The sequence below is a fragment of the Acinonyx jubatus genome, chromosome C2 (assembly GCF_027475565.1).
Source record: "Acinonyx jubatus isolate Ajub_Pintada_27869175 chromosome C2, VMU_Ajub_asm_v1.0, whole genome shotgun sequence".
NCBI lineage: Eukaryota > Metazoa > Chordata > Mammalia > Carnivora > Felidae > Acinonyx > Acinonyx jubatus.
The window spans coordinates 84,874,080-84,891,150 of record NC_069384.1 but is presented as its reverse complement, the minus strand read 5'-3'; the positions used below and the strand labels follow the sequence as shown (position 1 = coordinate 84,891,150).

Below are 17,071 nucleotides of genomic sequence, written 5' to 3'. Positions count from 1 at the left end.
ACATTTTTATGCTCCCTGCTCAGCCCAAAAGTTGTGCCAGTGGACAATTGGAGCCCCCAAAGTTGCCCTTCCGTAGGTGAGGAAGCTACTCCAGGGCTACCAGCACTTGCAAGAAGTTTAGGGCAGAATGCCCGAGCCCCAAGGAAAGCAGATGCGTGGGGCAGGCGGCGTCAGGGAAGCTCACGCCTGGGCAGCTGGAGGCACCCACTGGCCGGAGCGGGCAAGCCGCGGGCACTGGAGGGCGGGGACATAGGGGCGGGTCAGCAAAGGTCGGGCGATTGTGTCGGGAGGCGAACGGGGGCGTGGGCGGCGGCGGGCGGAGCCCAGGACGAGTGATGTAAGAAAGCGAGGGATCTTACTGGGAGAGTCGGGGTCGTTGCTGTGAGACCCCAGGGGTGTGGGGCGGGGGATCCCAGTCCCCGCCGTGTTTTCCCCGCCCCTCCCCCCGCCTCCTTTACGCCCCTCCCCCCTCCTCCCCTCTGGTTGGAAAGTTTCTAGAATCTCTTCCCAGCGGCCTTTGCGGTTCCAACATGGCGGAGCTGACGGTGGAGGTTCGTGGCTCCAACGGGGCTTTCTACAAGGTACCGACCCTTTTGCCGCTTTGTCGGGTGTTGTGGGGGTTAAGTCAGGTTTGGGAGAATGCTGGTGGTCCTGGAGAGTGAGCTTTGGGGTCGAAAAGGACGGCCAGGCCGAAGCCCGAGGCTCCTGGTTTCCTCGCTTCTCCCCCCTCCACCCGCGGTTTAACGGTCTCGGGGGCCCGGGCTCCGTTATGTTTTGAAACAACACGTCGGACACCTCTTGTGTTTTTCTACTTATGGACCTTCTTCTTGGATGCCAGTGCAGTCCTTGGCGGGCCGGTGAAGAGAAGCCCAGTCGCTGCTCGGCGGCGGGGAGCTTCCCGGGAGTAGGCCTGAGCGCCGGGAGGTTGGGGAGTCGTGAAAGGAGGTGGTGGGATTGTGTGGTCACAGCAGCTCCCCCGCCCCTCGGACTGAGCCGAGCGGGAGCGCGTCGGCCCGCTGCTCCGACCCCTCCCCACCCCTTTGAGGGGGGGGGGGTGCGTCGCGGAATCTTAAGAATTCACCTTTGTTTTAGGGTTTTGGGCTAATAAACTTTAGTGTCTGATTGGGAAGCGGGTACCGAATTGAGGGTTAGGATCGAAGGGAAAACAGGAAAACCTTTTAATGTGGCGGGTTGAAATATTTTTGCGGCCTGGGAATTTGGGCGACGCCTTAGCCCCTCTATTACGGAAGAAAAGGTTAGAGTTATAGGCTTTAAAGCAAGATTTAAAAAATGAAATCGATAAGGGAGAAGGGTGGGGAGGTGACTAGTTTCTTTATATTGCCCAGTGTTTTTGGAAAGAAGTGTTGATTTTTTTTTTCTTCCCCACGAGGTTTTTTGTTTGTTTGCACTGGGAGATGCATTATTACGGGATCGGGCTGGAAAACAGAAGAGGAATTCGAGAGTAGAGGAATTTAGTGGGGGCTTCCAGTGCAGGGGTCACATAATTGAAAATGAAATCCTTACAATTTAGTTTTGCCAATATAAAGGTCCCTTGTCCCGATTCTTTCTCCCAAAGTATACCACCACAATGTTTCGAGATCAATACAAAATCTCCCCAGCTGTTGTCTGTCAGTCAATCTCACTAAGCCAGGATCTCAAATGTTTGAGAGTCCTGGCTATTTTTATGAAGGGCCTTCTCCTAAAACAGGAGTATTGTGCGTACGCAGAATGCATTCTCCCAGGGTTTCATTTCGGCGTACCTTTCATCCCACAGGATTATGTTTTACTTGATGGTCGTAATTTCCTATTTCAGCGTTGTTTTCCTTTTGTAGTTTACTGATAAGCTGTGTGGATTTGGTTTAACTGTCACGTGGTAATAGCATGGTGGGGAATCGCAGTTGGCGTCTAAAGGATCTCCCTAAGCTTTTTACAAGTTTAAGTAGCCTTAGGTGGTCAACATGAAGTGGAAACTGACTGCCTGGTGGAAAGGAGTCTTTTTGCTTGACTAGATGTATTAGCAGTTAAGATTTAAAACTTGGTGTCAGACAAGACCCAAGTGAAATTTGAGTAGATATTTCATTGACTTCTGTTATTGAAATCTAGTGGTTGCCTTCTCAGACCCTAAATACAATACAGTTGTGACACAGTGCACAAAGAATGGGCTTGCCATACTTCTGTTAAGGGTAGGTAAGGTTCATCGTTTTTTGCCCCCCCCCCCCCCGCCCGGGAAAGTTTCAGATTCCTACTCTTTGGTGATACAATTGTGTAATGGAGGTATACTTTTCTTTCCTCTTGGCAAATTGAAAAATAGAAAAAAGATTTTTTGTCTGAAATCATTTTGCAGCATGTAGATGGTAGAACATTTCTTGTTTAGCCAAAGTATTGTGTTGGTTGCTAAATAAGCTGTTTTTCATTTCTTATTTTTATTTTGTAAGATTCATTATGTAAGGTCATCAGTTTACTAAAACTTTAAAGATTGTTTTTTACAGTCTTGAGTTTTTCATAGTTTTTTAAAAATTAAATTCACAATATTCCCATTTTGGAACTCTAAAGTATTGTGGATTCTTACTCATACTCTACAAGTCTACTTGATTCTACTTAGACTTTGAGTCCATTACTTATTTTTATTTCATAAATAAAGGTGGTTCTTTTGCAGAGGTTGGGAAAGATCCTAGCCACATTGTACCAAAATAATTGCACTTGAACATACAGAATTTTATGTCCTGTCATAATCCACTTGTACTTTGTGGAAACTGAGATCTTTAGAACTCTGAAAAGAGTGGGAATGGTGAAGTGGAAGGAGCCCTGGATTTGAAGTTAAATAGATGGGAATTCTAGGTCTTTACTTCAGTTTACCATTATCTGCCAGTGGACTCTTGAATAAATCTTGAGTCCGTTTTCTTTTGTGTAAAATGAAGGGTCTGAAGTAGTTCAGATTCCCAATTTTTTTAATCCACAGAATTGCCTACTTGGGGAAAAATTGATTTATGGCACAAGCAATTTAGTATTTTTAAGTATATGAGTTTTTAGGTTAATTTGCATGTGGTAAAATTCACCTATTCTGGTACACAATTACATGAGCTTTGGTAAAATGTTGTGTAACCACCATCAACATTGAAGAGAAAGAAGAGTTCCACTGTGCCCCCCAGTCTTCCTTATGCCTCTTTGTAATCATCCTGTCTTCTCACCCTCAGATCCAAGGGGGGTTTTCCTGTCCTCATAGTTTTGCCTTTTCCAGAACGTCCTATAGATAGATTCATACACTATGCTGATTAATATTTTGAGTCTGGTTTCTTATATTTAGCATAGCAGCAGTTTAATTTTAAGTAAAATTTCTTAATTTAAACAATAATAGTGGTCAGTGAGGGCATTTTGAAAACAAAAGTTGCCTTGGGATAACAACTGTTAACATTTTAGTTTATTGTTTCGTAGTGTTGTTTTTTTTTCTTTTTCAATGTGCAGGTGATTCTGATTTTCCTCCTTTTTTTCCCTTGCCCCCATATACACACACAGCTGTAAATGTTGTAAATCTCAGTAGAAGAATTTCAGAGTCCTGGGTTTTGTAGCCAGTGTCACCATTCCTTGAGGCAGTGTTCTGTAGACCTTTATTAAAAATTTTCTGGTGGAACTGAAACTGCATTTTACAAGTTAATTGGAATCAGTGAAAAGCTGAAGATGTGACCTAAAATTAGGATCGTTTTTTTCTTCAGTAAAAACCCCAAAAAACAAAACACGTAATATGTTTTGCATCTTGCCTTTTTTTTTTTTAAACAAGTGGATCTATAGTTGTTAAAGAGATAAAAATCTTGATACATTAATGGGAGATATGTTAATTAAGTACCTGATAGGGGATATAATTTTATATAAAAATTTGTGTTTATAGCCTTTTCTACCTAGAGTGAGACATCTTAGGGTTTATACTACTGGCCATTTAAGGAGCTTTTCTAAAAAAAATATTTAAGATAGAATTTACATTTTATGATTGTTAGCGTATTTATAGAGTTGTGTAAACCTTATCACAACCTTACTTTAGAACATTTCCATTACCATCCAAAAAAAAAAAAACCTTATGCCCATTTGGAGTCATTAAAATGCTTTTTAACTGATTTATTATATAAATGGGCTTTGTAATTGCATTGCAACTTGCATAGCCATGGGCAGAATATCATTTAAATGGAAGTTGAAAGTAACCCCTCAATTCCTAGCTGATGTAAAGGAAAGTTTCCATGGTGTTCCAAGCAAATATGTAATCTCTAAGATGGCTGAATGAAATTTCAGGCCTTCTTTGTAAAAGAATTACTTTCAGAGCTCTACGATTTCTGCTTTTACTAATTGACTCCAAATTTCATTTTGTTTTTTAATTGTAAGTTTATTTGAGAGCGGTGGGGAGGGGCAGAAGAGAGGGAGAGAGAGAATCCCAAGCAGGCTCCCCACTGTCAGCACTGAGCCTGATGCAGGGCCCGAACTCCTGATCCTCGAGATATGTCCTGAGCCAAAACCAAGAGTCAGTCGCTCAACGGACTGAGCCATCCAGGGATTCCTTGACTACAAATTTCAAAGCAATGCAGTGTTTCCAAAATTTCCCATTACTTTACCTTAATATTAAAATGAAGTTTGAGAGAGTAAATTAGGCAATAGGTTTATTAACATTAATAAATGTTGTAAAACCTATAGAACTTTAGTAAAGGAGTTTTCTGGGAGTGTACTGGTCTTTCAAAGTTAGTTTAGCATATTGATTTCTTTGTGCAGATTAATAATTTGGGAAAAGATGGTGGCTACTTTTTTTTTCTTTTTTTCTTTTTTTTTTTTTTTTGAAGTTCATTTATATTTGAGGGAGAGGGGGAGAGAGCGCATCCCAAGCAAGCTCTGTGCTGACAGCACAGAGCCCAGTTTGGGGCTCAGTCTCACAAACTGAGATCATGACTTGAGTTGAAGTCAATCAAGAGTCACATGCTAACCCACTGAGCCACTCAGGCTACCTGGTGGCTGATTAATATTAGGGAAACTGTGTTAAATTAAAACCCTACATTTCCAGATATTTTAAAGATTTTTAGTTGTACCTTTTTTTAATTATTAAATTTAATACATGTACAAATGGGGTATCTACACAGATGTGGAAATTCCAAAGATTGTCCTAGTTGTTTTCAATGTTTCAAATGTCTTTTTAGGGGCGCCTGGGTGGCTCAGTTGGTTTAAGTGTCCGACTTCGGCTCAGGTCATGATCTTACGGTCTGTGGGTTCGAGCCCCGCATTGGGCTCTGTGCTGACAGCTCAGAGCCTGGAGCCTGTTTCAGATTCTGTGTCTCCCTCGCTCTCTGACCCTCCCCCATTCATGCTCTGTCTCTCCCTGTCTCATAGATAAACGTTAAAAAAAATGTCTTTTTATTAAAACGTAAAAGAACTAAGATTTAACTGGAAAGGCCACTTAATTTTTAAAAATTAAACTTAAATGCTGTCTGTAAAGTTTTGATAAAAGCAGTATGTAGGGGTGCCTTGGTGGCTCAGCTGGTTAACTGGCTGACTCTTGATTTCAGCTCAGGTCATGATCTCCCTGTTGTGAGTTTGAGCCCTGAGTGGAGCTCTGCTTGGACAGCGCAGAGTCGGCTTGATTCTTTCTCTTTCTCTCTCTTCCTGTGTGTCTCTCCCTCCCTCCCTCTCTCTCTCTCTCTCTCTCTCTCAAAAATAAACATAAAAAAAGTAGCATGTAAGTATAAAAAACCTGAAAACAGAAAAGCAAAAAATGAAAAAATTTTATCTACCTAGAGATAAATCATCAAGGCCTTGGCTTTATGTATTAAGAGAAAACATATTCTTTTCCATGTTTTCATGCACCTGTACATTTTCTGTAACATCAGATTCTTGTGTGGGTTATTTTAAATAGTTTATTATAAGTGCCTGTTATTTGCTGGATAGTCTATGAAGCTTATAGGTATTTTCTGATTTTTCTTTTTTTTGTCTCATAGGCTCCATGAGGCATGTGTTTTTATTCCCATTTTATATATTAGGAAACTGACAATAACCCATAACTTTGTCCAAGACTACACTGTAGCCGAAAAGAGATTTAAATCTAGGGCTTCTCACTTCTGGTGCCTAGTTTAGTGTGATATTAGAGGATCTTCAAAGGAAATCTCAGGGTAGTGAGCTTATAATGTATTTTAATTAGACAAGGCAGACACTTGATAATTCGAGAAGTGAGGTTTTTGCCACAGTGTTAAGGATGTAGCAAACTAGCTTTTTAAAATTTTTACGTTTTTTATTTTAGAGTGTGTGTGCATGGGTGGGGGGGGAGGGGGCAGAAAGGGAGAGAGAACATCCCAAGCAGGCTCCATGCTCAGCTTGGAGCCCCACGTGGAGTTTGATCCCACGACCCCAGGACATAAGATCTGAGCCCAAATCAAGAGTCAGATATTCAACCAACTGAGCCACCCATGTGGCTCATTTTAAAAAAATTTTACTATTTTTTTTAAGCAATCTTTACACCTATTGTTGGGCTCAAACTCCTGACCCTGAGATCACCATGCTCTTCTGATGGAGCCAGCCAGGTGTCCCAAACTAGCTTTTTTTTTTTTTTTTTTAAGTTTATCTTGAGATGTCAGAGTGTGCTAGCACACGAGTGAGGGAGGGGCAGGGGGATTGAGAGAGAATCCCAAGTAGGCTCCACACTGTTAGTGTGGAGCCTGATGAGCTTGAACTCACAAACCTTGAGATAGTGACCTGGGCTGAAGTCAGAGACCACCCAGGTGTGGGCCCCCCCCCATTTTTTAAATGTATGTTTATTTTGAGAGAAAGAACTCCAGTGGGGGAAGGGGGGGGTAGAAAGAACCTCAAGCAGCCTCCACACTGCCAGTGCAGAGCTCAGTGTGGGGCTAGATCTCTTCACCAACCGGGAGCTTATGACCTGAGCCTAAATCAAGAGTTGGATGCTTAACCTACTGAGCCACCCAGGAGCTGCCCTCTTTTTTTAAATAGTGAGAAGAGCAATATTTGTTCCATGAGTGACTCCACTTCTTGTACTAGGTGGTTGTAAGACCTTTTTTCTTTCTTTCATCTGCATATTAGGCAGTTAGATTTAAGAGTTTATCAAGTGGTCTCTGCTAGGTTCATTTAGGTCTCATTTAGCTCCTAACAAAGCTACTGTTTATTGGCACTCAGGCTATCCATCAGACTGCACAGGTACTTTTCATGAACTTATTTCATTTAGTCTTCTCAATCACAGTGAAGGGGAGATAATGTTATCAACACCTGAGGAAATGAGACCAAGTGAATCCAGGTCCATAAAATTAATAGACTGATTCATGGTTCCCACTGGTCTTTCAGACTTCATTAAAGTGTGATTTTTAAAAATACACATAATTTTATCACACATTAAAAAAACCCAAAATGTAACATTAAAAAAAAAACCCAGAATTTACTATGGATGCTAATTTCTACAAGTTTGCTGTGCTACGTACACAAGTTAATAAATTAGAAACATTCACCATCAGGAGCTTTAAAAATCTAACTGTAGTAGCCCTTCAAAAAGCTACAACCTGCATTTTAAAAAATATTTTCTCTACAAAGAATGTTATCAGCTGTATAACAATCTGTACAGCTTTTATTGAGCTGCACTTGAGTTCACATTCTTAGAACAGTCGGCTGAGTACACACCCACTCTACACACATCATTACAGGATAGCCAGTTATTCTTCTTTTTTTTTCCTCTTCATCTTCATTTTCTTCCTCTTCATCTTCTTTGAGCCTGTTGGCCTGCCAGGGCCTTTCTTTTCTGCCTCAAAGTGTGATTTTTTTAAAAGTACAAATATATAGCTTAAGAAACTATCATTAATTAGATACAGTTACTAACAAGCTATTAATACATATTAATACAGTTGGAGTCCGGAACTAATTGAGAGGATTCCTGGAGAAATGATTTGATCTGTGCCTTCACATTACAAAAATTTCTTTCCAATATGATAGCCATAAGCCACAGGGCTGAAGTATGTTAGTGCGAATTGAGATGTGCTTTAATTGTAAAATCTATATTGAATTTCAAAGAGTTAGTATGAAAAAAAGGTAGGACATCACAATTTTAGAATCTTGATTACATGTTAAAATAGTATTTTGGATATATTGGGGTAAATTGGAAGTTAATTTTGCCCCTTTTTTTTTTTTTAAACTTTAGTATGGTTACTAGAATCTTTAGATATTTGCCTCAGATTATAATTTATGCTAGACAGTTATGATTTAAATATACTTTCCTCTCCTGGCTTTACATTATTCCTTGTATGAAGTATCTTGGGAAATATTTGAAATGCTTCCTATATGCATATAAAGTTGACCTTTTAACAACATGGGTTTGAACTATGTGTGTCCACTTACATATGTAAATATTTTTGTTGTGATTTTCTTAACATTTTTCTCTAGCTTTACTGTAACAAGAGTATATATAACATATAAAACGTGTTAATAGACTAATTGGTAAGGCTTCTGGTCAATAGTAGTCTATTAGTATTAAGTTTGGGGGAATCAGATAATACACATGGTGGGTACCCCTATCTCTTGGTTGTTCAAGGGCCAACTGCATGAAACTTACTATTCACATTTTCTTATTCACATTCAAATTTTCTTATGACGTGGCACCTCTGGGTAATCTGGCCACATAGTGTTGAATATTAAAAGGCTTTAGAACATTCTTTGGTGGATGTTTAGACAATAATAAGAGATTTTTGATAGCCCTGTTAAATTTCCTAGTACCAAGTCTTAAATACCTTGAGCAAAACAAAATGAAGCAACACAAAGGGTTGCTTTGTTGATCTGAATGTGTATATTTAAATGTACAATTCTTAGGGGTCTGAATGTGTATATTTATTAAATGTACCATTCTTTGGGGCGCCTGGGTGGCTCAGTAGGTTAAGCCTCCAACTTCAGCTCAGGTCATGAACTCATGGTTCGTGGGTTCAAGCCCCACCTCTGGCTCTGTGCTGATAGCTCAGAACCTGGAGCCTGCTTCAGATTCTTTGTCTCCCTCCTTCTCTGTCCCTCCCCTGCTTGCACTCTCTCTCTCTGTCTCAAAAATAAATAAACATTAAAAAAAAATTTTAAAAATGTAGAATTATTTTATTTGTCCTTATATTAAAAGATGCTGAAAGCTGTGGCAAAATTTGGCCAACATTAAATCTCAGTTAATTATCAGTTGTTTTAACTTGTCTCCTTTAAGCCCCAGCATTTTTTGCTTAGCCTTTTTGGGAGAATGAGTAGCAGTCTCCCCCAGTAATAATTTATGAAGTTTGTAGTTATTGTTGGCAGAAGCACATGCATTCCTTGTGATCTCTTCAGGGTCAAGAATTTCTCTCAGGCTTCTGTATCTCCACCTTTCTTAACATTAGCTAATTAATAATAGTAAAACTTTTCTTCTTTCTTTCCCGTTTTGTAACCTTTTGCTTTTATAGTTTTTCAGGTGGTAGGATATTTTCAAGTCTTAAATTTTTCAGTGACTTGAGAATGTGTATTTAGTACATAGTAGACCTTCCTTATGTGTTTGTTGAATGAACAAGTGATTCAGTCATTCTTGGCTTCAAGACATTCTTTGATTTGTTTTTAAACTTAGGCAATATAATAGCATATACACAAAATTGACTTCATCATTTCTGATTTTGATTCATTCAACTTAAAATTTTTTTGGGGGGAGGCATCTGGTTAGCTTTGAAGAGCATGCAATTCTTGATATCAGGGTCTTGAGTTAAAGCCCCATGTTGGGTGTAGAGATTACTTGAATATCAAACTTTTTTTTTTTTTTTTTAACGTTTATTTATTTTTGAGACAGAGAGAGAGCATGAACGGGGGAGGGGCAGAGAGAGAGGGAGACACAGAATCTGAAGCAGGCTCCAGGCTCTCAGCTGTCAGCACAGAGCCTGATGTGGGGCTTGAACCCTCGAACTGTGAGGTTATGACCTGAGTTGAAGTCGGGCACTTACCAAATGAGTCACCCCGGCGCCCCTTCAAAAAAATACTGTTTGAAGTTAAATTTGATTGCAGTATCAGTCTTGAATGGTTGTGCCTGATAACTGGAATCAAATTACAATTCAGATCTTTTAGGTGTTGTAAGCATCAAACTAGTTTGTTAATTAGAATGCAGAATTGAGATCTCTAGAGATGGATAAATTAAAAAGGTGTATAAATGTGCTGTATGGAAAAAGTGCTGGTTGACAAAGTGTTTTAAGATATGTTTCAACTCTTTAAAGAATATTTATACATATGTATACATGTACATATACATATGTATAATTATACACCCATGCATTAAGTATTCATGAACTTGCTTTAAGTTTTTTTCCTTGCTTCCATTTGCCACTTAATCTCCTCTCATTCACACTCCATTTTAGGTAGCATAACCGGAGTGTATCGTACTAGATTTTTCTCTACTCCTATAATGGTGCATAGATAAATATCCATACACGAATGTAGGGTTTTTTTTTTTTTTTTTTTTTTTTAGTATTGCTCTATGTAAGTATGATAATCTATTTTGGCTGTTTTCACTTGGAGTGTAATTTATTTTTAAATGGTCATATAATGTTCCATGGCAAGAATTATGAAATCCAGCCATTCCCCAGTTAATAGACACTCACTTTGTTCTCACATTTTTGCTACTCCACATGTTCCCACTGGATAAGTTTCAAAGAATGGGATAGCTTGGTGGAAGAGAGCTTTTTTTAACTTTACTAAATGTTAACATTACTTGCCACAGGGCTTGACCCTTTGTATTTCCTCCGTCAGTAAATGTAAATGCTTTTCATTACATCCTTGCCAGAAAATTGGTTCTATAATCTTTAATTTTGGCCAGTCTCTGTTGGACCTAAAGGATTATCATATCGGAACTTTGATTTGCAGATTTCTGTGTGAGAATTTTAATGTTTTGTTGGCCATTTGGATCTGCTTTTCTGTAAATTGTTCGATGTTTGCCCATATTCCTGTTGTGCCTTTTGTCACTTTTTGAGATCTCTTAGGATTCATTTATTGTTAAGAGTGTCCCCTTCTCATTTAATTCTTGTTGACTTTTTGGTATCTCTGGGTTGTAGAGAAGTTTTATGTTTTACATACTGAACTATTTTTTTCCTCGACAGAAACCAGAGTTTCTAGTCCTGGCTAAACACAGCCTGTGTCATGTTTATACATATAATTTCCTAAATTCTTTTGTGGTGTTTTCATTTATTTTATCTTAACTATAAGACTTATGTTTGAATATTCATAGGCAAATGTGTTAGTACCATGTATTAAAAAATCATCTGTTGTTTTCAAGGTTTTTTGTTTTGTTTTTGCATGTGTGGGAATTATGAGGAAGATGTCCAGCATCCAGGAGAGCTGGGTCTCATTCAGGGTTGATAGAACATCCTGAGAATTACTGCAGAAAGTCTTCTGGAGTGCTCTGGGAAGACCGTAAAGAGTCCTTGAAGGAGGATGTGTGACATGTTTTTGGCAAAAATGCAGCCACCTAGGAGTCTTATCCTTACCTTACTGCCCTGGGCCCTCTTGTTTTACCAATCACATAGTAAGTAGTGTATCTGCGACCCAGTCTTTAACAGCGAAAGCACTGGGGGCACCTGGCTGGCTCAGTTGGAAGAGCATAGGACTCTTGGTCTCAGGGTCGTGAGTTCAAGTCCCATGTTGGGTGTAGAGATTACTTAGAAATAAAAAAATCTTAAAAAAACAAACCCAAAACAGTGAAACCATTGCACTCTAGTCTTTTTAGCAAGAATGTTTTCCCCCTTCCTTAATGAGGTCTTTTTATATCTGTTACCTGAATATATAGTCCAGAAACATAAAATGTTTAAATGTGAACTATTATATTACTTGACATAAAAGCACTGGGAGGAAGGTTTTTAGATGGTATTTTTTTAGGGAGAGGAGTAGTTTTAAGTACTTCTGGCACACCTTTGTGTGCATGGGAATACCTTGATTTAAGAAGCTTTGATTCCTTCAGCTTACAAATTGAGACATAAAAAATTACTTAGGCAATGATGATGACCTGTATTTGGGAACCTATTATCTAAGTCAGTTATAATCTGATAGAGTTTCTCATCTGAATTATATAGAAGCACTATTTTCTTTAATTTTTCCGAGGTTAGTGCATAGCTTGTACCATTCTAGATGCATGGGAGAGAAGTTCATCACACATGGTAATGCTTAGTGAATGGATTGTATGTATTCTCTTAATACCCTGGTTGAGAAATACTGTGTGCTATATTCAGTTGCCTTATTTTTACCCTTGTAAAACGGATCATAACATGTAGAGTGCAGAGCAGGACAAGAGATGATTCTGATTGTTGACATGTTGGTTTGAGGTAGGAGAGTGAGCTAGCAGCAGAGATGACCTGTACAGTTGAAATTGGGGTTTAGAGTCCAAGGAATAGGTTACTTTTCTGTACACAGATTTGGTAAGTTCGTGGGAGATATGTACAATTGTGTCTAAAGTGGTATCAGTTCTAAGTGGCATTAAGAAATATTGCCAGTTAATCTTAGTGGATGTTGATGTTTATTGAAAGATTATTTATTAAAGTTTATTTATTTTGAGAGAGTGGGGGAGAGGCAGAGAATTCCAAGCAGGCTCTGCGCTGTCAGTGTAGAGCCCTGTGCATGGCTTGAACTCATGAAGCGTGAGATCATGAACTGAGCCAAAATCAAGAGTTGGGGACACTTAACTGAGCCACCAGGCACCCCTTTATTTATTTTTCAGTATTTTATTTTTTAAGTAATCTCTGCACTCAACGTGGAGCTCAAACTTACAACCCCGAAAGAGTTGCATGCTCAAGACTGAGTGGGCCAGGGGCTCCTGAAGAGTTTCTTCAACGTTTGAATGCATAAAATGGAAGGAGTAAGCAAATTAAATTGGTTAAAGTATCTTCACATTCAGGTGGTTGTGTTTCTACTTACAGTATCTTCCTCAGTGCCAAAGAGAGCATTGATGTTGCAAGCATACTTTAAAAAGAACTCTCCTGTATTAATTCCAGGATTTTCTTGCAAGAATTTTCGTCCACTCTGTAAGTTTTGGTGCTGGTGTTTTCTTGATTTTATCAGAAGGTGTCAACAGAACTACCTTCTGGTAAGAAACCTTTATCCTTGCTTTTGTTGGTTTGCTGAATGAAATGCCAAGAGGTTGCAGTCAAGTGCCACAGAAAATTGCAGGCAAACTGAGTTTGAGGGTGTTCAGTGACATTTATATCCTGGCTGCCATGTGGCTATCTGCTGTTCTCTTAAGATGCCATCAATTTTAAGATGTATCCTGATTCCAGAGAGATTAAATTAGAAGTGAAGAGCTAGGAAGGTAGACTGGGGCCAGACAATCAGTAAATAAGTAGGTAATTGATCGAGGGATAACAAGTGATCATCAAATCCATGGGGGTAGTTTTTGGGGGTGGTGGTGGCAGAGGAAGACCTGAGGTGAATTTTTATATGTTGTCAACTTTTCCTTTCTCATGGGTTTTGTTTTCATAATCCTATTTATGCACAGCAGTAACTTTTACTGATGTAGCTGGGGAAATGGAGAGTTAGCACAGAGGAAACAAAGGATCTAAGAAACTGAGCCCAGTGCCTTTAATATATAATTTTTTAATCCACTTAATTTTTAGAAATATACAGTATTTTGTCACAAATTTGCTTATAATTAAACCATCAGCTGTGATGTTTTAACACATTGGAAAAGGCATCCAGAAATATAGAATTAAAAAAATTTTTTTTTAATTTTGGGAGAGCCCCAGTTTGGGGGGGGGGGCGGGCACAGAGACAGGAGCCAGAGGATCTAAAGCGGGCTCTGTGCTAACAGACTGACAGTAACGAACCTGATGTGGAGCCATCCAGTTGCCCCTAGAAGATGAGTTTTTAAATTCAGCATTTACAGCCTCCTATGGAGTGAATTTGGGGGCTGTGTGCATGTGGTTTCAGCTTCCCTTTTGCAAAAATGAAGGATCTGGAAGGGCTATATAAAAGAAAAATACATTTTTTTTTTTAGGTAAACTTTACGCCCAACGTGTGGCTTGAACTCAAGGTTCCAAGGTCCAGGTGTGCTCTACTACTGAGCCAGTTAGGCGCCCTGGTAGAAATTTTATCTTCAGGATTATTAGTTAACTTTTCCACAGACAGGGTCCCTGATTCATCTGTCCTGATATTTGACTATATTTATAATCTCATTCTTCCCATTCCTGAAGTAATTCATACCATGTTTTTTTCTGTTTAATCAGGATTCACCCCCTACACCCTCCCATGACTACCTTCATCAAGTTGAAAACTGTTTTTCAGCTGTAGTGTTTTCTGCCTTTTAGGTAGATAATTCTGTGCACCTTGTTCTTTCTGCAGACAATTTAAGCTCTCGCCTCAAAATTGCTAAATAGATTATGCAAATATTAAAAAAAATGAGGTTACTGTTTATATTCTGATAAGGAAGGATCTGCAAGATAGAAAGGAGAAAAGGGAAGTTCATAGGAATTGACAGTAAACATAAGATTTTAAAGAGGATTTGTATATTATTGAAATTACAACTTTTTCTGTGATTACCCCTTCATATAGTTCATACCCATTGTTACTTTTGCTTATTAGCTTTGTTCAGCTTTTAGCTCACTTGACACTTATAAATTAGGAATTTAACTCTGCTGTGTTCCATCCTCTTCTACTCTTTTCATGTGATGATTGTTTACCTATTTTAGCTTTTAGGTATTGTAAACTTGTCAAACTTTTTGTGGCTTTTGGGTTTTGTTCATTTGGTTAGAAAGGCCTTCCTTACTCTGAAGTTAAAAGTAACTTGTGGTTTGGGATCTTTATTGATTTAAAACACTTTGAGTCTTTCATCCATTAATTCTATTTTTGGTGAAAACATCAATTTCATTTTTTTTCCAATAATTATCCAGGTGTCCCAGTACCATTTAAAAACAATCCATTCCTCCCTCTATTTGTAATTTCCTAAGTGACTTGGACCTGTTTCTGGAATCTGTTTTCCTTTAAAATGTGTTTTCTTTTGTCTTGGTTATTGTAGCTTTAAAATAAGCTTTACTATTTGGTAGGCATAGGGGTGCCTGGCTGGCTGAGTCCACAGAACATCTGACTTTTGATCTTGGTCGTGAGTTTGAGCCCCACGTTGGGTGTAGTGATTACTTAAAATATTTGATTGGGATAGTGTGTTATCTTTACTTCCTACTCCCACTTAAGTTTCCTTTTTGAGTGTTTCCTTTCTTTCTTTTTTTTAAACAGACTTTGGTGTAATTTTATTAATATTAGCCCCTTTTCCCCCAATGGAATCATCACTCTCAGTATTTTAGTGGGGTCTCATAGAAGGGCATATTGAAAATTTTACAATATCAAGATCTCCTATCAAAGAATGTGATAGGATTTACATTTTCCTGAGTATTCTAGTTATGTTCATTAGTTGAATTTCAAATTTCTGTACATAGGTCCTGTACATTTATGTTGTTTTAACTGTGGAGGCATACCTAAGATTATATTTTTTCATTGCTACTGCTATTAGAATTTTTTTTGTCTGTTTTATTTTCCAGCTGCTTTTTGCTTTATCTAATGCTTGAATTGTTGAAATTTAAAGAAAAATTTATTTTTGAAAAATACTTTTGAAAATACTTTTGAAAAATCACTTCAGGCAGTTCTATAGCTCAGGGATTCTTGCTGTTCATCGTGTCCCTTATCTCAATTTTATACATGGTTCATGACATTCTTAGGTTTTTACTATGTAATGTTCTATTTGTTGTTTTACTATGTAATGTTCTATTTGTTGTTTTGTTGGGGATAGCATTTTAAAGATACATATATGTTTTTAATTTTTTTAAGTTTCTTTTTTTTTTTTTTAAGTTTATTTTGAGAGTGAGAGAGTGAGCAAGCATGAACAAGGGAAGGGCAGAGAGAATCCCAGGCAGGCTCTGCGCTGACAGTGTCCTGAAATAGGCTTCGAATTCAAAAACAGATCATGACCTGAGCTGAAATCAAGAGTTGGATGGTTAACCGACTGAGCCACCCAAGTGCCCCTAAAGATACTTCATCACATTTTAGATGTGGTATACTGCCTTGTTGCTTATTAATGCTATTTTAAATTACAGTTAATAGTGTTACATATAATCATATAAAGAGACCATTTTGTAATGATGAATCTTCCATGTTTGCATATCTATGGGAAGAAAAGAAAGAAATCTCAAAGGTTTTGTTCTGAGAAATATGGGTCCTGGGCCAGATGAATAGTGAACAGGAAGAGAGAAACAAATCCCCAAAGTTTGGACTAGAATACAAGGTGGACAGAAGTTGTGAAGACTTAGTCATAAAGCCCCCTACTGCTTTGTGCAGAGAAATGTGACCTTTGTAATTCAGTGTCCCCTGACTCCCAAGATTTTGGCAAAGACCCAACCCTGCCATTTTGGGTCTTGAGTGTATAGGGACCTAGCATCATCATTCTGGTGACTTTGAATGTACAGAAATAATTTCAGGAGTGTGGACTGAGTCCTGAATTAAATGGACAAAGTTTCATAGAGATCTGGCCATTAGAGGTACCTTATCCTTAGAATCTAGAGTTTAGGGATTAGAACATGTTTCCTAACTGTTCATCACAGCCCAAATACATTTTAAGAACCGGGTTTTAAATTTTTTTTTTTTTTTAACCGGTTTATTTTGAGTGAAAGAGAGCCAGTAGGGGAGGGACAGAAAGAGGGAGACAGAGAATCCCAAGCAGGCTCCTTGCCAGACTCGGGGCTCAATCTCATAAACAGGAGATCAGTGACCTGAGCCGATCAGTGACCTGAACTGAAATCCAGAGTAGGATGTAACTGACTGAGCCACCCAGGTACCTCCTGGGTGTCCAATTCTTAATCTGCTTAATCTCATGATTGAGGGGTATAAGTAATTAGAATAGGTGTCTAGAGTTGTATTTTCTCTTAAAGTTTGTGGAAAATGTGCATCCAAATAAAGCTGGTGTTGATGATGGAAGTAAAGGGGATGGGGCTGGAAAGAGATGAATAAGCATTGAATTTTAGATAGGATAAAAAAAGATTTTTACTGTAACGAAGGGTAGAATTTCCCCAGTGGCTTGAAGTTCTTATTTGAACGAATTCAC

The 17,071-nt window shown here is 38.6% G+C and overlaps 1 protein-coding gene across 6 annotated transcripts in view; it reads left to right on the top strand.

Moving 5' to 3' along the window:
* The first annotated feature begins 426 nt into the window (after positions 1 to 426).
* Positions 427 to 17,071, top strand: part of FXR1 (FMR1 autosomal homolog 1) — a 59,248-nt gene continuing 42,603 nt past the window's right edge. Inside the window, exon 1 of one of the 6 annotated variants that reach the window (XM_015072870.3) lies at positions 427 to 581. In XM_015072870.3, the coding sequence (XP_014928356.2) occupies positions 531 to 581 (51 nt within the window). In that variant the 5' untranslated portion in view covers positions 427 to 530. The remainder of the gene's footprint in view (positions 582 to 17,071) is intronic. The other 5 variants (XM_015072884.3, XM_015072878.3, XM_027061364.2 and 2 more) reach the window with 5 other exon arrangements.